Genomic DNA, 21,728 nt, shown 5'->3' with positions numbered 1-21,728 from the left:
AGTCCACCAGAACCTCTAACATAGGTCCTGATACATCTTAGTACTACCGGGATGAATAGCGAGAGGAGATTCATGAACCTCCTAGAGGATCATTGTTGCACTTGTTGACTCTTGGGAACCACCAAACGGTTCCCAAAGTAAACGACACCTCGATCATCTATAGAGAAACAACCAACAACTTCCTTGGGAATATTTTTCTTCATCCGGGAAATTCCTGTATCATGCGTCTAGACTTCTATGATCTGATTCTCAAGAGTAGGTTTCGCCACCAAAGTAGAAAGGGATCCATGAGGAATAGTATGAAATGTTAAGCTTACAGAATTCCTCGTGCAGAAGTGGTTGACATTATTGCAGCATGAGATTGTTGCAGTAGGACTTATGACTTAACACATCAGTCATCACATTGGTCTTTCCTGGAGTGTAAGAAATGCCCAAGTCGTAATCTGTAATCAGCACTAACCCGCGTCTCTGCCTGAGATTCAGATCCGCTTGGGTGAAGATATACTTGAGACTCTGGTGATCGGTGTAAATCTTGGTTATCAGCTAATGTCGGCATGTCTTAAGTGCATAGACCACGACTGCAAACTCTAGATCATGTGTAGGATAATTATCCTCATGTCGATGCTTATCTTTTTATTCTTGTGATAAGTTTGTATTCACTTTTTTGTGGGGATATTCATTTAGATTTTTGAGAAATACTGGTAACTTTATTCATACCCTTAAATGTGTTACTTTTACGGTGGCACACTCAACCATTACAGGTATACTGTTTTGTATTCATGGTCCTAGAAAATGAAAATTAACTCTTACAACCAAGAATTACAATGAAATATCTTGTAGACATACTATTCCTGGTATAATCTTTGCAAGTCGAACGAATACCAATATTGCAATTAGACCATAGAAGTGATACTATTACTCGTTCACAAGCATAAACTCGGGTATCAATAAAGATTGGAAGCCTCTTGAGTTACCCATTCAAAAAGTTTGGAAGCAAGCCATGAACAGACTTGGGCCAAGAATGATACCCTAGAAGTGCAGGTTGTCGAACCATAAGATTATCACATTAGTGTTTAAAGAAAATGTTCCAACCCCACAAATGATGGAATCAATAATAGAAATATGAGAGAATAACATAAAGTCATCACATCCGACAAACCTCTCTACCTGCATGGCACCACCAAGCAAAGAATTAGAGTAACTTTATTGGGAAAAGCGCAATCACCACTATACACACTAACAAAGACCACAGAGCTCTAACAGATCCCAGTTTTAAAAATAAAATTTACTTTATGAGTTCAGGAAACAAGTCGTTTCCCTTATTGGAAGACCTTTTCTTATCAGCCAGTTTCTGATATAGGAGTAAAAATGCATGATCATGTAAAAGTCAATTACAAACTCCAAAGGATTTTACGAGTTGCCATGTACCCACACGTTGATGTATACCATCTTGACATCCTGTGTAGGGGACGCAAAAAGGCCAGTCAAACAAGTGGGGCCTACCTCTTGCATGCCTCCAGCAGCAGAGCCGAGGCGGTGAGGTTGTTGACCTTCGTCTCAGCAAACAAAGACCGCGCGTTATCAAACCCATGCTGCATGCAATGCAATGCATGCATGCCATCTTGTCTTCTCTGTCCGGCACGAGTAAATTACATAGAAGTACCACAATTGGGGCATTGGAAGCAGATTGGTACCAAGATTGGTAATTTTTACGTGTCAGTACCAAGATTGGGGCGAGCCGTTGCAAAAAGACTAAAAGTGCGTTTTATACATATTGACAGAAAAGTTGACCGGTTGGGCCCGCCCGTCAGGCGCCACGCTGGCCAGTGCGCGTGTGCCCGCGCGCTGATTGCGCGCTGACTAGGACGAGGTCGGCTTGCACCATTTAGGTCTTGCTGGTGCGACCGAGCCAGACCCTGACACCGCTCTGCCCTCGCACCCTCGCCGGCGGCTGCCTCCCCCTCGCCGGTGGCTGCCTCCCCGCCCGCCCCGCCGCCTGCCACAGAACGCCGCCGTAGCCTAGGATAGAAGTGCTTAGGCACTGTCACCTCCCACGCGGCTGCTCCTCCCTCGCGCCCTCCTCTCCCCCCCAGCTGTTGTGCCTCCCTAGGCGACGATGGCCTCGGCGACTCCGGCAGGCGGCGATGGCTAGGGCGATGTGAGCGGCGGCGACATCCCCCGCTTAGGCCTCGATGGCAGTGGCGGCTACTCCAGCTTGGAGTACAGTAGCGAGGACGAAGATTTTGCGGAGCCGGCGTTGTCGATGGAGCAGAGGCTGCAGTTGGCGCGAATTTGGGTGGCCAACCCTAGCACCGCCCATCACTGGACTCATGGCTTCGGTGGTGTTCTGTAAGTGGTCAACTGTTCCATTCTTGCTCACTGAAATTGGGGATTAGGGTTAGGTTTCTACTGCCTGCATGTTTAGCACTCTAATAGCTAGTCCTAACTAGAGCAGAGAAGTATAGTGGATTACATTGTTATTTGTTAGTCCAAATTGTCAGAGCAGCATTATGTGTTACCTAACTGAAGCAGAGTAGAGCATCATTAGTGGCTTACATTGTTATTTCTTAGTCCTAACTAGAGCAGAGCACCATTAGAGCAGAGCGCCATTAGACCAGAGCAGAGCAGAGAAGCATAGTGGATTAAATGAGTCCTAACTAGAGCAGAGCACCATTAGTGGACAATTCTGTTAACTACTTATATGATAATACAAAACATCAGTTTGCTGTGAGTTAAGTACCCACTCTGTAATTATGGTTGCATTGAGATAGTTGTTTACATTGTTTGATTTTGTAGTAATTGTTTAGTTTATTCATATTGCAAGGCTAAATTAAACAAAGCTTTGTTTATATGTTAGCCTATCTGTTAAGCAAAATTGTTTATTAACCAATTTTGTCTGTTATTTCATTTTGCAGTTTGTATGATGCCATTTTGGATGTTAGGTTCAGATGACCACTTACAAAATTGGTTAATAACAGACAAAATTGGTTAATAACAGACAAAATTGGATGTTAGGTTGAAATAACAGACATTTTGATGCTTCAGAAATGTTTGAGCTGAAGCTCTGCAGTTCAGATGTGACATACATGAATATGATTGCAGTGATGGAAACCCAAGGATTTAGTGAATATGATCTGTTGTTTCACATTGAGAATCCAGATTTAGGGGAGAAAGGATTGGAGATGGTAGAGAGTAATGCTGAGTTGCAACTAGTAAAGAGGCAGGTTGAGGAGTGTAAGGTTTTAAATTTGTTAGTGAGAGCATGTCCACCTCCTTGCAGCCAGTTTGAGAGGCAAGATTTATCCACCGATCCACCTCCTTGCAGCCAGTTTGAGAGGCAAGAATTATCCACTATTCCACCTCTTTGCAGCCAGATTGAGAGGCAAGAATTATCCACTGTTGTGTATGAAGAGCCTGTGTTATATGATCTCAGTGAGCCACCCATCTATGCTATTGATGAAGAAGGAGTTGCCTTTGAAAGTCAGAGTAGCAGCTTCAGTGTAGCTCATGGTACTAGTGTTTGCACACAAGAGAGCAAGAATGTAAAAGGAAAACTGAAAGCTGTGTTGGAAATAGAAGAAGAAGAGGGATATGATGGCAGTGGTGGTTCTGATTGTGAAGGTGAATATGATAGTGATGTAAACCCTTTTTATATGGGTGATGCTGGTGATATAGAGATGGAGGAGGGAAAGAAACAGAGAGAGTATGATGAAATAGAAGAGGAAGAAACAGATGATGAAGAATCTGAGGTGGAAGAAGTGGTGCATTATGAGGGTGACACAGAGGTTGAGGAACCTTTCCAAATGGATGAAGATGAGAAAGTTGTTTCATAGGATGAAGAAACTGTAATTGTACAGGAAGAGAAGAAGAAGAAGAAGAAACAGAAGCTTCTAGTTAGGAAAGTGCCTACAACAAGGACACATTCAAGTGTAGTTCAAGAGGAGGAACCTGATTTCAAACCTTCATCTGATGAAGAAGAGAAAGGATTGTTGAAGGAGGCTGATGATGATGGTTATGAGCCATTGTCATTTGTACTGCCAAAGAAAAGGAAGAGCAGGGCAAAGCAGAGGCCTCATAGAAAATGGTACAATGAGAAGATGGAGGCACCACATGAGCAATTATGTCTAAAGATGTGTTTCTTGGATCAACATCAATTCAGAGAGGCTTTGTTGAACTTACACATCACTCAAGGCAGAAACTTCAGATATCATAGGAACTCAGATCAAAGAATAATTGTAGAATGCAACCAAAAACATTGCAACTTCTTTATGGTGGCAGCAGTTATAAAAGGTGAAACTGCTTTTGTAATTAAGAAGATGAGAATTAAGCACACTTGCCCTATTAGTACAGAGACAACAAGGGTAAGTGCCAAGTGGCTTGCACAGAAGTATGAGTCACTGTTCAGATCTGATCTAACAATTGGCATTCAGACTTTGATTGATGCCTGCATGGAGAAGTATGGTGTGGATGTGCCGAAGTCAATGGCATATAGGGCAAAGAACCTAGCTATTGATGTTGTGCTAGGAGACCACAAGAAGCAATACCCTAGGTTGAAAGACTATGCTCAGACAGTGATGGATACAAACCCTGGGAGTAGAGTAGTTGTCACTACTGTAACTCCAACACCCAATGCAAAAATCCCCCATCCAGGTCCAAGATTTCATGCTATGTTCCATTGCATCAATGGAGCAAGGGAGGGGTTTCTCAAGGGGTGCAGACCATTCATTGGTTAGTTTGTTCACCTTGTGCATTAGTTACATATTGTTTCATCTTGAAATGCATTTGAATGTTCTAAATATTGAATTTGCTTGCTCATTTAGGTGTTGATGGGTGCTTCATTAAGTTAACTACTGGTGCTCAACTACTTGCTGCCACTGGTAGAGATGGCAACAACAATATATACCCACTAGCATTTGGTATTGTTGGGCAAGAGGACAAAGCTAATTGGTGTTGGTTTCTACACGAACTTAAAATCTGCCTAGGAGGAGAAGAGGGACAGTTTGGTCCATATACAATAATGTCAGATAGGCAAAATGTATGTGCTTGCATCTTATGTCCTTGTTCCTATAAGGTTGTTTTGTGCTAGATATTAGCTTAGCTAGTTTAATTGTGTGTCCCAGGGCCTACTATATGCAGTGAATGATGTCTTTCCTAAGTGTAACCAAAGGTTCTGCCTTAGGCATATGTATGCAAACTTCCAAACTGCTGGGTTTAGGGGGGAAGATCTGAAGAAGTGTATGGATAATGCTGCCTATGCATATAGTGAACACAAATTTAACATTGCAATGAATGACCTTAGAGCTGAATGTAAGGAAGCTTGGGAGTGGCTTGGTCAAATACCCAAGAAAACATGGGCAAGGCATGCATTTGACACAAACTCCAAGACTGACCTTGTAGTCAACAATTTGTCTGAGGTGTTCAACAAGTATGTCCTAGATGTTAGGAAGAAACCAATTAGGACAATGTGTGATGGAATAAAGGATAAGCAGATGATGAGGTGACATAGGAATAGGGAGAGTGCAAAGACAGCTAGATGGGACATAACACCCCATTATAGTGAGAAGCTAGAGGTTGAGAAGGAGAGGGCCAAATATTGCAAACCAATTCAAGCTGGTGTGGACTTGTGGCAAGTTACAAGTGGGCATCAAACCCATGCTGTTAACTTGCAAGTGCACACATGTGGGTGCAGAAAATGGGACCTCGGTGGCATCCCATGTAACCATGCCATCTCAGCAATAAACAAGGGCAAAAGAAAACCAGAGGATTATGTCAGCAAGTTCTTCAAGAAAGAATTTTATGTGGCAGCTTATGAACCAATGATCTATCCAGTTCCTGGTGAGCATGACTAGACAAGGACCCCTGGTCCTGACATTGACCCACCTGCATTTAAAGTGAAGAGAGGAAGAAAGAAAGAGAAAAGAATCAAGGGGAAATTTGAAGTTCCAAAGCCTAAGGACACATCCAGAATGGGGACTATAACATGTGGCAATTGTGGACTACAAGGACATAGGTACACTAGCTACATGAAGCAGTTGAAGCCTGAGCTGGCTTTGAGGAAGAACAAACATGTGGTAATCCTCTTATAAGTAGTAACATGTTTTCCTTCTTGTACATTCCATTTTTTAAGTACTAACTCATTTTCCTTCTTGTTTATGCAAGCCTCTTGCAAGGAATCCCAATGCTGGTGCTGCTGCTACTACACCAGCAGCAAGAACTTCTCAACCAGCTCCTACAACAACACCAACAGCTGGGAGGTGTGCTGGGACAGGAGCTGGGAGAGGAGCTGGTAGGGGTGCTGGGAGAGGAGCTGCAGCTGCAGGTGCTGGGAGAGGTGCTGGTAGAGGTGCTGGGAGAGGGAGAAGTACATTCTCTGCCCCAAGGCAATCTGGTCCATCCACATCTACTACTGGGACAGGTGCTGGTGTTACACATAGTGGATGGAGGAGGTACTTCTATGCAAGTGGCAACTAGATACTTCATGTGTGTGTTCTTGCATCCTATGATACAATGGTGATCTTGCTTTGATGATGTACTTTAAGAATCAATGCCATGTATGGCTTTTGTTCATCTGGATGCATATTATTGGATATCTTCATGTGATATGTTGATGAGTACTCAATATATTGCTGGAGTTATTGATATTTTGGAGTTATTGATGAGTACTCATTACATTGGATATCTTCATAGTGTGTATGTTCTTTTTATGATTCATATGTTGATGAGTACTCAAAATGGAGTTATTGATATGCTGGATATATTAATGGAGTTATTGATATGTTGTGTATGCTGAAAATGTTCTTTATATGATTGATATGTTGATCCTATTGATATGTTGTATAAAGCGATCATTTTGGGTTTTGGTGGCTCGGGGTCGACGAAACCACCTAAAGCCATCATTTTGGGTTTTGATGGCTGGGGGTCGACGGAACCACCTAAAGCCATCAACTAGGGTCTAGGGTGGCTCGGGATCGACGAAACCACCTAAAGCCATCAACTAGGGTCTAGGCTGGCTCGGGGTCGACAGAACCACCTAAAGCCATCATTTTGGGTTTTGGTGGCTCGGGGTGGACGGAACCACCTAAAGCCATCAACTAGGGTCTAGGGTGGCTCGGGGTCGACGAAACCACCTAAAGCCATCATTTTGGGTTTTGGTGGCTCGGGGTCGATGGAACCACCTAAAGCCATCAACTAGGGTCTAGGGTGACTTGGGGTCAACGAAACCACCCAAAGCCATCAACTAGGGTCTACGGTGGCTCGGGGTTGACGAAACCACCTAAAGCAATCATTTTGGGTTTTTGTGGCTCGGGGTCGAGGGAACCACCTAAAGCCATCAACTAGGGTCTAGGGTGGCTCGGGGTCGACGGAACCACCTAAAGCCATCAACTAGGGTCTATGGTGGCTCGGGGTGGACGGAACCACCTAAAGCCATCAACTAGGGTCTAGGGTGGCTCGGGGTCGACGAAACCACCTAAAGCCATCAACTAGGGTCTACGGTGGCTCGGGGTCGACGAAACCACCTAAAGCGATCATTTTGGGTTTTTGTGGCTCGGGGTCGACGGAACCACCTAAAGCCATCAACTAGGGTCTAGGGTGGCTCGGGGTCGACGAAACCACCTAAAGCCATCAACTAGGGTCTATGGTGGCTCGGGGTCAACGAAACCACCTAAAGCCATCAACTAGGGTCTACGGTGGCTCGGAGTCGACGAAACCACCTAAAGCGATCAATTTGGGTTTTTGTGGCTCGGGGTCAACGGAACCACCTAAAGCCATCAACTGGGGTCTAGGGTGGCTCGGGGTCGATGAAACCACCTAAAGCCATCAACTAGGGTCTAGGGTGGCTCGGGGTCGACGAAACCACCTAAAGCCATCAACTAGGGTCTACGGTGGCTCGGGGTCGACGAAACCACCTAAAGCATCACTGTACCATAACAAACTATTCCTTTTGCAAATGCATTTAAGCATTTAAGAATCACTCTAACATATGTAACTATATGCATTTAAGAAGCATTTAACCATCAGAATAACATAAGCATCAGTATGTAAACATTTTCAGTCTAACATAAGCATCACTGGAGTTCACATTACATAGTGGAGTTCAAATGCACAATCCATCCTTTTCTCACAAAAGGATGAATAGCATATTACTAGGTAGATAAACAGCCAGAGTTCACAATTAGTACTAGAACCATACATTACACAACCATAATTCTAAGTTACTAGGTCATTGCACAGCCATCCTTCCCAAAAGGTCTGCAATGCCCACTAATCTCAATTCATCTTGTTCAGTTCTCCAAGATGGCCTGGATCCCCCTTGATCTTCTCCTTCAGCTTCTCCTCTGCCTTCATGAGCTCAGTTATCTTAAACTCTTGCATCTGCTTCTCTTCATTATGGTTTTCCTTGAGCTTCAGCAGATCAGCAACCTGGAACTTCAACTCTAGCTTCTCTTGGGTGAGCTTCTCCTCAAACTTTGTGAACTCTGCATTCTTCAACTCCAAATTCATCCTAGCCTCACTCAGCAATTCCTTCTCTTTCATATTCTTCAACTTGAGGTTTTGGATGGCAATTGCTTGAGCAATTGTCAGGTTGCACAGGATTTCATACTTCTATTGAAGCTTCTCTGTAGCTGCATCTTTCTTTGCCATTTCTGCATTCTTACGAGCCACCAATTCAGCTCTGCATTCGTGCTGATATGTGACAGCTGACTGCAGATAACTAAAATCCACAACCCTATCCTGCTAAAAGTCCACAAGTTGATGCACATCTTTCACTAACTTGTCATAATCTGCATTTAGCTTCTTCTTTTCTTCTGTCAAATGGTGAATAGTTAAAGCACTTTGAAGATTATCATTCACCCTAGCAGACTTGCTCTCTTCAACCATTGACCAAAGCTTCAGCAATGCATTCTCCATTGTTGGGGGCCACTGCTCATCAACCCACTGAACAAACCCACAATTCTGACCTTCCTGGAAAAATAACAGGGCAAAATTTAGTACAATACAACTACTATGAGTAGTAAGCAACAGTTAGTTCATGCCAGTAGCTAATGTTGGTGCTGACCAACACTGAATTTGCACAGCCATGTGCTAAGCAAGAGGGTGATCAATATATAATTAGCAGAGTAACACTCCATTCAACTTTGCATAATAACCAACTTACAATTGGCCATTAATATAATGGAATCCTACAATATGCACTACCACTTTAGCAGTGAACTACTTTGCCATATATCACTAACAAATGGAACATAGAAATCACTGAATGAAGAGTTATCAAACCAGACTACATTAGCCTAGCTAAATACACTACATTAGCCTACAGGAACAAACTAGCTAATGACAGTACCTACTCTCAGCAGTAAGAAACAGTTACTTATTAAGAGTCACACATCAGCTAATGGAGGGGCTAATGTGAGTACTAAGCAACATTGCATACAAGCATAAATAAATAGCATGTGCACACAACAGAGCATTCATGTGCACACAACAGAGCATGCTTGAGCCTATATTTAGCCTAAATGCACTCCACTGACCATAATATTCACCATTCCTACAATGAGCACTACAGTATGGCATATATGACTAACAAAATTACCATACACATAACTGAATCACAATTGGCAAACAAGACTCTGTCACTTCCAATGAACATATCCTGTGCATAATCAATAAGGCAAGAAAAATACCGACTCTGCACATGCTAAGAACCTTCTCCCAGTCATTGTTCCTTCAAATGCAACAAGCCTCTCTGATGGCTTCCCATGCTTCTCGCACAGCACTATCAGATCTAGCTCAAGACCCTTGTAATCCGGGTCCTCAAGAGAGAAAGGCACCTGCCCAAGCAAAATCCAAGTTAGCATCATGTGCAGAGGACGAGGACAAAGCAAATCAAATGAAATCCTCACACCAAAGATCACCTACACAGAAAAATCCCCAAAATTTTCTAAACCTAGCCCTAACCCTAGCTCCAATGGAGTAACTGACCTGGTTGAGCCCATCGGTGGAGGTTTCCGAGTGCATGTACGGGAGGCTTGAGTTGTCGTCGCTGCTCTCGTCTTCAAAAACCATGGCTGCGGCAGCTTCGTGTGGCGGCCGGTGGGGGCGGGCGCAGGCGGCGGCGAGGCAGAGAGAAGGAAGAAGAACGCAGAGCAGAGCAGGGGGAGTGAGTGGGGTGTGGCTCGACCGCACCAGTCGCGCCCTAAACGGCTCGACCCGGGCTCGTCCGAGTCAGCGCGCGGGCACGCGCGCACTGGCCAGCGTGGCGCCTGACGGGTGGGCCCAACCGGTCAGCTTTTCTGTCAATACGTATAAAACGCACTTTTAGTCTTTTCTGCAACGGCTCGCCCCAATCTTTGTACTGACACGTAAAAATTACCAATCTTGGTACCAATCTGCTTCCAATGCCTCAATTGTGGTACTTCTATGTAATTTACTCGTCTGGGATGCAAGCCAGGAGCGAGGAGTACAACGGAAGCCACGGCAGATCGCTCTGTGACCTGATGTGATAGTACGACAGCCGAGTGCATTGAGTTACATCATTGCCGGTTTTGATGTTGCGCACGAAGAGCTGGGACCGGTCACCAAGTATGTGCGCCTAGGCGAGGAGGTGTTCCGCGGCAAAATCTGACGCTCGCAGCAGATCTTTTAGCCATAATAAGAGAACTGTAAATATCTTTTGGGAGTTGTAAAAGGTCCACAGACAGCTGTTAATGTTTCTTGGTAATATGCACAGTCTAAAGTTCAACTGCCAAAAGTTCACTTGAAAATTGAAGAACCAGGAAAAAATCCGAAGTTTTAAGTTTGACCAATAATTACTTTATAAAATGTGATATATAACACAAAATTCTAATTAATCATTTTGTTGCATCAACTTGATAATACAATTTATAGTATACTGCTTCAAAATAATTATATCATTGAGTTTATTAATCAATGTGTTGACATTACATTTTGGCTTGCTAAAAAATGTCATTGGAATGATTTAAAATAAAAAGTGTTCAATGTAAGAATTATACAACTCACTAAAATAAATTACCTCATTTTTTTGCATCATCATAGTTTAAGATTGTATGCGATATAAACAACAGGACGGGCAAATGGTTGTAATATACTAGACTTGTTCGAAGGGTGTGTGGAGGTGTGTCTCCGGCGGATCTAGTAGGATCTACTTGGCGTTGTCTCCGGTGGAGCGCTTGGATCCAGTCTACGTTTGTGTGTCTGCAGGTTGGATTTTTCCAATCTGGATTTCTCTCCACAGCAGCGGTTGTTGTAATATACCGGACTTGTTTGAATGGTGTGTGGAGCTGTGTCTCCAGCGGATCTAGTAGGATCTACTCGGTGTTGTCTTCAGTGGAGCGCTCGGATCTAGTCTACATTTGTGTGTCTGTATGTTGGATCTTTTCGATCTGGATTTCTCTTGATCGGCAGCGGTTGTTGTTTTGGTGCGCGGTCCTATGGGGGCCTTAGCATGATGATTTTTTGACCGTTGTCGGTGGGAACGACACCTATGGGATCACAAGAATCCCTACTACGGTTGCGGGGCGCGGGGTCGTGAGAAGAGCGGATCAAACAGATAGCACAAGGTTCGTTTATCCAGGTTCGGGCCGCGAGGATGCGTAAAACCCTACTCCTGCTTTGGTGGATTGTATATTTGTGTTCTTGAGCTAGCTATGGGGTGTGAGGAGCTCCAAAAAGCCGAATCCTCCTCCTGGTCGCCTCGGGCCTCCTTTTATAGGAAAGGGGTTGCCACAGTGGCACACAGGAGGTGGAAAGGGTACAGTGATGTGAGGTTATCCCTTGCATTACATGACAAGGCGCATTTAATGCGTCTTGCCCAGGTGTCCCTGCTTTATCGGGGACGGGGGAGAGCCCTGTCTCATCCGTCGCCGCTCCCTCTCGTGCCGACACGCGCCCTGGCCAGCGGCGCCCGCGGTGCCATGTAGGCAGGCAGGCAGCTGAGGTGGCGTAGTGGTGGGTCTCCACGAAGATCCGCATGCCGCCACGCAGGTGCCTGTCCAGCTGGTTGGGTCGGCAGCTGCATGCGAACGGCGGTGGAGGTTTGACTAGCATGGGCCTGATGGTGGCCCTATGGGTGTTCTTGGCAAGGGCCTTGCCGGGGCCCCGGCAAGGGTTTTGCTGTGGCGCCTGCTGTCATCCCCGGCAAGGCTCTTGCCGGGGGCCTTGTGGTCCTCCTTGGCTGGGATCCCTCCAAGGATCATCATCTTCTAAAGGGTGTATCTGATCTTGAATGTCTTCACAAAGATCTGTATGCCACCACGGGGATGTCTCCCAAATCCTTGCCCCATGGGGGTAGTGGACTCAAGGGTGACTGACTCCGTAGGTGTGGGGCGAGCTGCCACGGCAAGGGTCTTGCCGGGTTTGCTAAAACCGCCTCCTGGCAAGGATCTTGCCGGGGGGTCCGCTTCATCCCCTTTGCTCTTTGTGGTCTTGGTCTTGGTGTCGTTCTGCTTCTCCTGAGCTTCGGCCTTACCTTGGCTCACCTCCCTTGCCTTGCTCAGTGTGGTGGTGCCCGTGGCTCAAACTGCCCGTGCACAGTTATAGGGGTACAAAAAGTGTACCCCTCTTTTTGTACACCGACAAGAGCCCCCGGGCCTGGGCCACACGTAAGCGCAATCGCGTCGTTGGGCTAGGCCCAAAAACGGTGCGCGGGCAGGCGGGGCGGTTTTTACCGCGGTAAGTTTCTTCGCGCGCTGTGCTTCCCACGCTTCCCGCGCGTGGCGCGGCGTGGGGAGGCGTGTGTGACGTGGGCGGCATGCGTGGGGCTGAGCTCTGCATGCATGTGTCACGTCGTAGTAAAGGGGGCGGTTCGCGCCCTCCCCATAAACGGAGGGAGGCGTGGAGGCGCGGCCCATTTACTGAACGGGGCCGAGGCGTGGTCTTCAAGGCGTCTACTCCCTACGATCACGGGGTGGTAAGAGGTCGCCTCACCCGTCGCCTCGGTCCTGCATGCCTGCCACATGGCTCTCATGCGCTTGGGGTGGCGAACGGTGGAGGCGGGAAACCGGGCCGCCGCGGGCTGGGGCGGCGGGTCGGTCCCAGTTCCCTGCGCCTTCCACGTCTTGATTGGCTGAGCGGGGCGGCCGAGCCCCCACCCCATTCCTTTATAAAGAGCGGGAGGGGGGATGGCGTCCTGCATTCTTTCATCTCCTTCTTCCTTCAGCTTCTGCTCCCCCCTTCCATCCGCCATGGAGAGAGGGAATCCTGGTCCTTCAACGGTGGCGGCGAGGGTCGCCGCTCGACAACGCGTCCCTCCTCCTGCACCCGCGGTGACAGAGCCAGCCGCGAGGGGAAGGGGGAGGGGGCGAGGCCATGGGCGAGGCCGAGGCGCTCGGGGAAGAGGAGGACGGGGCGGCGCGCTGGCCTCGCCTCCGCCAGTAGTTCCTCCCCCCATGGAGGGCCACGTTGGGGATGACCCTTGCGAGTTCTTCGTCAGGCTGCGCCGGCCGCCTCGCCGTCGCCTTCGTCTCCCGACTCCATTCGCGCGGGAGATGGAGCTGGATCCGCCGGAGTCGCTGCGGCTGCACATGAGGGGCTGTGGGATCAGCGGCACGCGGGTTCATGTCGACTTCCCAGCCCCTCACGTGATGTATCTCCGTCGGGGATGGAAGACGTTTGCCCATATCCACCGCTTGATGGAGGGGCTCACTCTCCTTTTTAAGCTGATGGAGGGTGGCCTTCTCTCCATCAAGGTCTTCGGGTGCTTTGGGACCCGTGCAAGGTGCTGCGTGGAGAGCTCTTCTGATAGTGAAGACTCCTCCTCGGGCGGGAGCGACGAGGAGGACAGCGGCAGCGACGACGGGGGTAGTAGGCGGCAGGATGACGGGTCCGATTAGGTGTCGGGTGCCGCTCCGTGCGGCACCAGCGACCCCATCATCCGCGTCGCCGGCTCCCTGAACTTCTCGGGGTCGTCTCCTTGGGCGGCTGGCATTGGGAGGCTGCGGAAGAGGAAGAGGGCGGGCGGCAAGGCCGTCAAGTCGGAGTACACGGGTACCGACGCCTTCGACGCGTGCTGACGTCCTGCCGCCTCGTCTTCGAGCTCTGCTTCCGGCGCCGCCATCACCATCCAGCCTTTGGACGGCCACCAAGATGTTCTCTTGGTGTCTTCTGCCACCCGTAGCTCTCCTAGGTGCTCCTTTTGTCTCTTTCGCCTCCTTGACCTGCCTCCTGAGGAGAGGGACAAGAAAGGAATTACATGCACCTTATCTGTTTTTAGTTTGTAAGCCTTCGGGCCTTAGCTGAATTTAAAACTTGTAATCCCATCATTCATGTTTTTCATTCCCTATGGACTGTACCTGAGTGGAATGTTTTTAATGAAAAAGGAATACTTGCCGGGTCATTTGTTTGTGGGTAGAACCCACGACAAGGAGTAAATCCTTGATATCTTTAAGATAAACATTTCCTTGCCCGGCAACAGGCCTTGCCGTCTCCCCACTTCGCTCGACCTTTCTCACACCTTTGGCAGAGGCAGGGATGAGGTGGGTTCAGGCTCCTTGTTTCATCCTCTCACTGCCGCGACTACGACCAAACCTGGCCCCAGGAACGAGCCCTAGGGCCTAGAGTTAGGGGAGCACGGTAGCTTTAGGAAAAAACGAGGTTTCACATACCTCAGTCCATAAGGGAATGCATGATAAGGGATGAAGAACTTATCTGAAGTTGTGGCCCCCGGCAAATCTGGTTTGCCGTGGGTGAATCTTTGCTCTTGCAGCCCCCGGCAATACTGGCTTGCCGGGATCTAGATGCTGGTCTGTCCCTCTTCTGTTTTTCGTCCTCAAGTGATCCGGCAAGGATATCTGTGAGTCCTGCGAACCAAAGAAGACGAAAGAACGGCAAAGAGACGCGCACTCGACCTCTAAGCTAGGGGTTAGCCGCCGCTAAGCACTATAAACCCTAACCAAGGACGAGACTCGACCTAGCATGCATGCTATAACTTAGGGCGCCAGCGCTTCATTTATTTATGCTCAGGGTCTGCGCCTGGCTTTGTACAAAGGGTTACATGCATCATCGGCAATGCTTGTACAAAAAGTGGCTTACCGGGGGGCCCAGCAAGCCACACCTCACGAGTAAAACTTGCGAAGATGTTCAATGTTCCAGGAGTTACTCACCGGAACGGCATCTTCGGTCTCCAGGCGGACTGCGCCGGGCCTGGTGACTCGTATTACCCGATAAGGGCCTTCCCACTTTGGTGTCAACTTGTTGGAATTCTTGGTCGATTGAACGCGCCGAAGGACAAGGTCGCCTTCCTCAAGGCTTCGGGCATGAACCTTGCGGCTATGGTAGCGGCGCAAGGCTTGCTGGTAGCGTGTTGCTCTCACAGCCGCCCGAAGATGATCTTCCTCAAGGAGCATTGCGTCATCTTGCCGCAGTTGCTCTTGCTCAAGCTCTTCATAAGCGAGCACTCGAGGTGACCCGTATATGAGTTCAGTGGGGAGAACTGCTTCTGCCCCGTATACTAGGGCAAAGGGTGTCTGGCCGGTGGCTCGATTTGGCGTCGTCCTGATCGACCAAAGAACCGTCGGCAACTCATCAATCCAGCGCCTTCCACTCTTGTGCAGCCTGTCAAAGGTCTTGGTCCTTAAGCCTCGCAGTACTTTAGCGTTTGCCCTCTCAGCTTGACCATTGCTTCGTGGGTGAGCAACGGAAGCGAAACAGACTTTGCTGCCGAGGTCTTGGATATATTGCATGAAGGTGCGGCTTGTGAACTGTGTGCCGTTGTCGGTGATGACCCTATTGGGTACACCAAAACGGCACACTAGTCCCTTGAAGAACTTGATGGCTGACTGAGTTGTGACCTTCCTCACTGCCTCCACCTCCGGCCACTTTGTGAACTTGTCGATTGCAATGTACAAGTACTCAAAGCCCCCGACAGCGCGGGGGAAAGGGCCTAGTATGTCGAGCCCCCAGACCGAGAAGGGCCAGGAGAGAGGAATGGTTTGAAGGGCTTGAGCCGGCTGATGAAGCTTCTTTGAATGGAACTGACACGCTTCACACCTGGTGACTAGTGTCGTCGCATCCTGGAGGGCGGTGGGCCAGAAGAAGCCTTGCTGAAATGCCTTGCCGGCAAGGGCCCTTGACCCGATGTGGGATCCACATATGCCTCCGTGTATCTCCGCCAACAGCTCCAGTCCTTCCTCCCGAGGGATACACTTCAATTTCACACCGTTCGGCCTCTTTCTGTACAGGACGTCATCGACGAACTGGTACATGGTAGAGCGACGGGCTACTTTTTCCGCTTCTTCCTGCTCTTCAGGAAGTTCCCCTGTTTGGAGGAATCGGACGGTATGTTGTGCCCACGCTGGAGCCTGGGGCTCGACGGCGAGGACTGAAGGCATTTCCTCCGCTATGGGAGCGGCTGTCTCGACGGCAAGAGCTTGACGCTCCGCCGGAGCTAGCCGTCCCGTGGTGGGTTCAGTGTCCCGGGCAACATCCTTGCCGGCGGCTCCGGGGAGCTCGGCGGGAAAGTACTTGCCGGGTCCTGATCTCCTCCTCTTGTTCTGCTCTGTTGATGGATCAACGGATGGTTGAGTTAGATGGAGCACAAAGGTACCTGGTTCCACAGGTAGCTTGAGGGCAGCGCGTTTTGACAGGTAATCAGCAATATCATTCTCCGCTCGGGGAACATATTCAGCATGTATACCGTCGAAACGCTCTTCCAGCTTTCTCACTTCATCGACGTAGGCCTTCATCAACGGGCTCTGGTAGTCCTTGTTGACTTGCTTGACGACGAGCTGCGAGTCGCCCCTGACGATGAGCTTCTTGATTCTGAGGTCCGCCGCAATCCTAAGACCGGCAAGAAGCCCTTCGTACTCTGCCGTATTGTTTGTTGACACCTCCCTGGGGAAGTGCATCTGGATCACGTACTTGAGGTGCTCTCCGGTGGGCGCGACAAGCAGTACGCCAGCCCCGGCGCCGTGTAAGGAGAAAGCTCCATCAAAGTACATGATCCAACTGCAACTTGCCTCCTTGCCGGGGAGAGCAGTCTCTTGGGCTTCTTCGTCAGGCGTTGCGGTCCACTCTGCAATGAACTCCGCCAGGACTCGGCTCTGAACGAAGTACTTTCAAACTTGAGGCCAAAGCTGGACAGCTCCAGTGCCCATTCCACAATTCTTCCCGTTGCATCTGGATTGTGCAATATCCGTTGCAGAGGGAGGCGAGTGACGATAGTGATCTCGTGTGCCTGGAAGTAGTGACGCAGCTTCCTCGAGGCCATAAGAAGGCCGAAGAGCAGTTTCTGCACATCGGAGTACCTTGATCTAGCTCCCTGCAGGAGGGAACTAACAAAGTAGACCGGGTGCTGCATCATTTTCTTCTTCGGCGTCACTTCAACTGGCTGTGTCGTCTCTGCATTGGTGGTGTTGGGCTCTATCGTTGCCATTACCTCGTCGTCAACCTCTCTCTACGCCACTAGTGCGGCGCTGACCACCTGGTTCATTGCCGCCAGGTATAGCAGCAACGGCTCCTGTGGCCTAGGCGCAACTAGTATTGGCGCGGAGGATAGGTACTTCTTCAAATCTTGCAATGCTGCTTCGGCTTCTGGCGTCCACTCCATCGGGCCCGCCTTTTTCAGGATCTTGAAAAAGGGAAGGGCGCGCTTGGCAGACTTGGAAATGAATCTGCCCATGGCGGCGACGCAACCAGCAAGACGACGCACATCCTTGATTCGCTTGGGTGCCTCAACCTGCTCTATAGCTTTGATCTTGTTCGGATTGGCCTCTATCCCACGCTGTGACACAAAGAACACGAGAAGCTTGCCGGACGGGACGCCAAAGACGCACTTCTCAGGGTTCAGCTTGAGATTGACCTTGCGCAGGTTTGCAAATGTTTCTTGCAAATCCGGTATGAGGGTTGCCCTGTCCTTGGTTTTGACCACTATGTCATCCATATAAGCTTCCATATTTCTATGGAGCTAGGGTTCAAAACCAATCTGGACCGCCCTTGCAAATGTCGAACCAGCACTCTTCAGCCCGAAAGGCATCCGCATGAAACAATAGTACCACATGGGGTGATGAATGTTGTTTTCTCTTCGTCTTCTCTTGTCATGAAGATCTGGTGGTAGCCGGAGTAGGCATCGAGGAATGACAACAGATCACACCCAGCTATGGAGTCAACAATCTGGTCGATGCGCGGCAACGGGAAGGGGTCCTTAGGACAAGACTTATTGATATCTGTGTAATCAATACACAGCCTCCACTTCCCATTAGCCTTGCGCACTATGACCGGATTGGCCAACCACGTTGGATGGAGCACTCCTCTTACCAAACCCGCTGCTTCCAGTTTCCGGATCTCCTCTGTGATGAACTCTTGTCGTTCCAAAGCTTGCTTTCTGACCTTCTGCTTGACGGGCCGCGCATGAGGACAGACAGCAAGGTGGTGCTCAATCACCTCCCTGGGAACACCGGGGATGTCGGAAGCTTGCCATGCAAACACATCGACATTCGCCCGCGGGAAGGTGACGAGCGCGTCTTCCTATTTGTCGTCAAGGGTGGAGCTTATGGTGAAAGCCCCTCCCGTGTCGTCCTCATTGACAGAAACCTTCTTGGTTCAAGGTGGTATGGCCCTGGGCTTCTTGTTTCCGCTGGTGAAGCTCTCTGGCACGTCCTCGACGGGAGCGCTACACTCCGAAGAGGTGCGCTTGCCGGAGTGGGTGTCCGAGGTCTCACTGGTCTTCTTCTTCTTCTTCCCTCCCGGGGTCCCAGCGGTAGGAGCAAGTGCCCTAGTGGCGGCAGCTGCTGCAACTGCTTGCTGGTATAGTTGGTCAGCGCAAATCAGCGCATCTTTCTTATCGGAGGGGATGGTGATGATCGTCACAGGTCCTGGCATCTTCAGGGTGTTGTAGGCGTAGTGTGACGCCGCCATGAACTTGGCCAGCGCTGGGCGGCCAAGGATCCCGTTGTAGGGCAAGGGGATCTTGGCAACATCAAACACGATCCTCTCTGTCATGTAGTTCAGATCGCTTCCAAAAGTCACGGGCAGCGTGACCTTTCCCTTAGGTTGGCTTCTTCCCGGGTTGACCCCCTGAAACGTGTCCCGTCTCTTCGAGGTCTCCATCAGGAATCTACAGTTTCTCGATCACGACATGCGAGATCAAGTTCATACCGGCCCCGCCATCGACTAGCATCTTTGTCACCTTGAGGTTGCGTATTGTTGGCGAAACCAACAATGGCAAGCACCCGACCGCAGTAGTGCGATCAGGGTGATCCTCAGTGTCAAAAATGATAGGTGTGCTGGACCACTTCAGCGGCCTTTGGGCATCAAACGACGGCTCTGCCGCTGTAACCTCTCGTGCCCACTGTTTAAGCTAGCGGTGAGAAGTATGCAGTGAGGCGCCGCCGTCAATGCACATGGCCTCTGTAGCTTTCTGAAACTCTTGGTCGCCGGATTCGTCATCCTCTTCGTGATCGTCGTCTTCTGGCTTTTTGTCACGGCCCCGGGCGGGCCTCTCCTGTTGTTTATCATTGCCGCGACGGCCCGCCTGGCCGTCACGCTTCTTGCCGGACCCCTTAGCACCATCTTGGCCCTTCTCCTTGTCCCGTCTCTCATATTCAGCCCTCTGCTTCTCAGCGAGGAGCTCAACCTGTCGGCAGTCTTGGAGAGCATGGCCTTTGGTGCGATGGATCTTGCAGTATCGCTTGTCGGAGTTTCCTGGCTTCTCGGCAACCGCCAAGGCCCGGCAGGCGACACATCCAGCAATTTCCTTGCCGGGGTCATCTGCCTTGGTTTTCTTGGTGGAGCCGGTGTCATCAGATCCCTCGAGGGCAAGCACGACTTTACCTTTGTGCTTCCTGTTGCGGCGCCGGCCCTTCTTCGCCGGGGCGGTAGTATCTTCATCTGAGGAGTCAGTTTCCACGCCGGCGTCTTCGCCGGGGTACTTCCTTCCCTCTTCAGCCCGGGCACATCTGTCAGCAAGAACATAGAGTTCTGCTACATCTTTCACCTTGTTCATTACCAGCTCTTCGCGCATCTTGCGGTTACACACGTTCTGATGGAACGCGCTGATGATGGCGGCAGGGTGAACATCAGGGATATTGTACTGTATCCGGCTGAACCTCTGTATATACTTGCGGAGACTCTCGCCTCCCTTCTGGGGAATGACGTGCAGGTCGCTCGCTTGGCCATGGGCTTGGTGGCCTCCAGTAAAGGCGCCCACAAACTCATGGCACAAATCCGACCAGGAGGAAATAGAGTCTACCGGCAAGTGCATCAACCATGACATGGCGTTGGGTTTAAGAGCCAACGGAAAGTAATTCACAAGCACCTTATCGTCGCGGGCTCCGGCAGCTTGCATCGCAATGGTGTAGATGCTGAGGAACTCGGACGGGTGGGTCTTGCCGCTGTACTTTTCGCCCACGTCAGGTTTGAAGGTGCAGTGAGTGGGCCACTGGAACTGCCGCAGCTCACGGGTAAAAGCCGGACAGCCTACCTCGTAAGGTAGGCCTCCAGGGCTCTCCGGTGTCGGGTGGTTCACAGCAGGCCCTGCTCGCCTGTCTGACTGGTGGTGCGCTCCGCGTCGGCGCTCGATAGTGGTTCGAGTGTCTTCATGTTCTCGTTCCCGAAGGACTTGGCGCTGGTCACAGTGGGTCCGCGGGTCGGACGACGCTATGGAGATTTCGTCGCCCGTAACGTCGCGACAGGCTGGCGTCCGCGGTACCGGGCGGGGAGGAGGCGAGTGCACCGTGGTCGCGGCGCCGTCGGCTTTCCTGCCACTGGTGCGTGGGACTCCGTCGGAGCGTCGACCCAGGGGCTCCACCGGACTCGGTTCGTCTTTGTTGGCCACCGCAACAAGGCTTCGGATAGTGGCTCTCCATTCGTCGAGTTTCCCCATAGTGGGAGGAAAATCGAGGAGCAACTGCGCACGCGCCAGGGCTTCTGCTGGCGTTGGTGGCAGCGAAACCTGCACGGATCGTGACGCGCTTCGACTTCTGACCATGTCAGAAGGAGCTCTATCACGACCCAGTGGTCGTATGCCATCTTCACCAGCGCCTCGGCGAGCGGGCAGGTCTTCTACCTCCCGGGAGTGGCGCTCGGGGCTCTTCCCGTGGCGACGCCCGGGGTCTTCGGCGTGATTACGCCGTTTGTCGCACGCCGCTTGAGAGGAGCGCGCCGTCGGCGCCGGCGTGGGAGTCTTGGAGGCCCTCGCATCGCCTTCGGGCGGGGTGGCAGCGATCTTGGAAGGCCCCGCGCCACCCGCGGAGGGCCTGGCTCCGTCTTTGGATTTGGCGGCGTGCGGCCCGTTACCAGGCGCACGAACATCGCCGCCCCCCAAACTCCGGCTGCTAGGACGGTGTTGGTGTTCGCGAACGGCGCCCCGGGTCCTTTCTGCGACCATTCCGCTGCTCGCCTGCGTCGGGACGGGATGTTCGGCTTCCGACGGGCCAACCACCACCGTCGTCTTCTTCTTGGGCGCCATGACGATGAAGAAGTGTCGAACTAACTGCTAAAGCCGATTCTCACAACTGCGCCCCCTACCTGGCGCGCCAAAGATGTCGATGGGAACGACACCTATGGGATCACAAGAATCCCTACTATGGTTGCGGGGCGCGGGGTCGTGAGAAGAGCGGATCAAACAGATAGCACATGGTTCGTTTATCCAGATTCGGGCCGCGAGGATGCGTAAAACCCTACTCCTGCTTTGGTGGATTGTATATCTGTGTTCTTGAGCTAGCGATGGGGCGTGAGGAGCTCCAAAAAGCCGAATCCTCCTCCTGGTCGCCTCG

The 21,728-nt window shown here is 50.3% G+C and overlaps 1 protein-coding gene and 1 pseudogene across 1 annotated transcript; one reads left to right on the top strand and one right to left on the bottom strand.

Moving 5' to 3' along the window:
* The first annotated feature begins 3,653 nt into the window (after positions 1-3,653).
* Positions 3,654-4,733, top strand: LOC147958351 (uncharacterized; annotated as a pseudogene).
* A 4,003-nt stretch (positions 4,734-8,736) lies between these two features.
* On the bottom strand, positions 8,737-10,135 carry LOC147958350 (uncharacterized). The gene is made up of 3 exons (XM_087534540.1): positions 9,982-10,135; positions 9,684-9,830; positions 8,737-8,964 (listed from the first exon to the last, which is right to left on the bottom strand). The coding sequence occupies exons 1-3, from the start codon at positions 10,063-10,065 to the stop codon at positions 8,737-8,739; spliced, it is 459 nt and encodes a 152-aa protein (XP_087390666.1). The 5' UTR covers positions 10,066-10,135.
* Between the last annotated feature and the right edge of the window lie 11,593 nt (positions 10,136-21,728).

The sequence above is a fragment of the Triticum urartu genome, chromosome 7A (genome assembly GCF_056163025.1).
Source record: "Triticum urartu cultivar PI428250 chromosome 7A, HENAU_Tu73, whole genome shotgun sequence".
Lineage (NCBI taxonomy): Eukaryota > Viridiplantae > Streptophyta > Magnoliopsida > Poales > Poaceae > Triticum > Triticum urartu.
Note: the sequence above shows the minus strand (reverse complement) of the source record. Positions and strands in the feature narration are given on the sequence as shown.

Bases quoted from the DNA above. Each gene is read 5' to 3' on its own strand.
- LOC147958350 (XM_087534540.1), bottom strand. From the start codon at position 10,065: ATGGTTTTTGAAGACGAGAGCAGCGACGACAACTCAAGCCTCCCGTAC. The intron at 9,831-9,981 runs GTCAGTTACTCC...TTGCTTGGGCAG, and splicing joins CCACCGATGGGCTCAACCAG to GTGCCTTTCTCTCTTGAGGA. The intron at 8,965-9,683 runs GTATTTTTCTTG...TTATTTTTCCAG, and splicing joins TCTTAGCATGTGCAGAGTCG to GAAGGTCAGAATTGTGGGTT.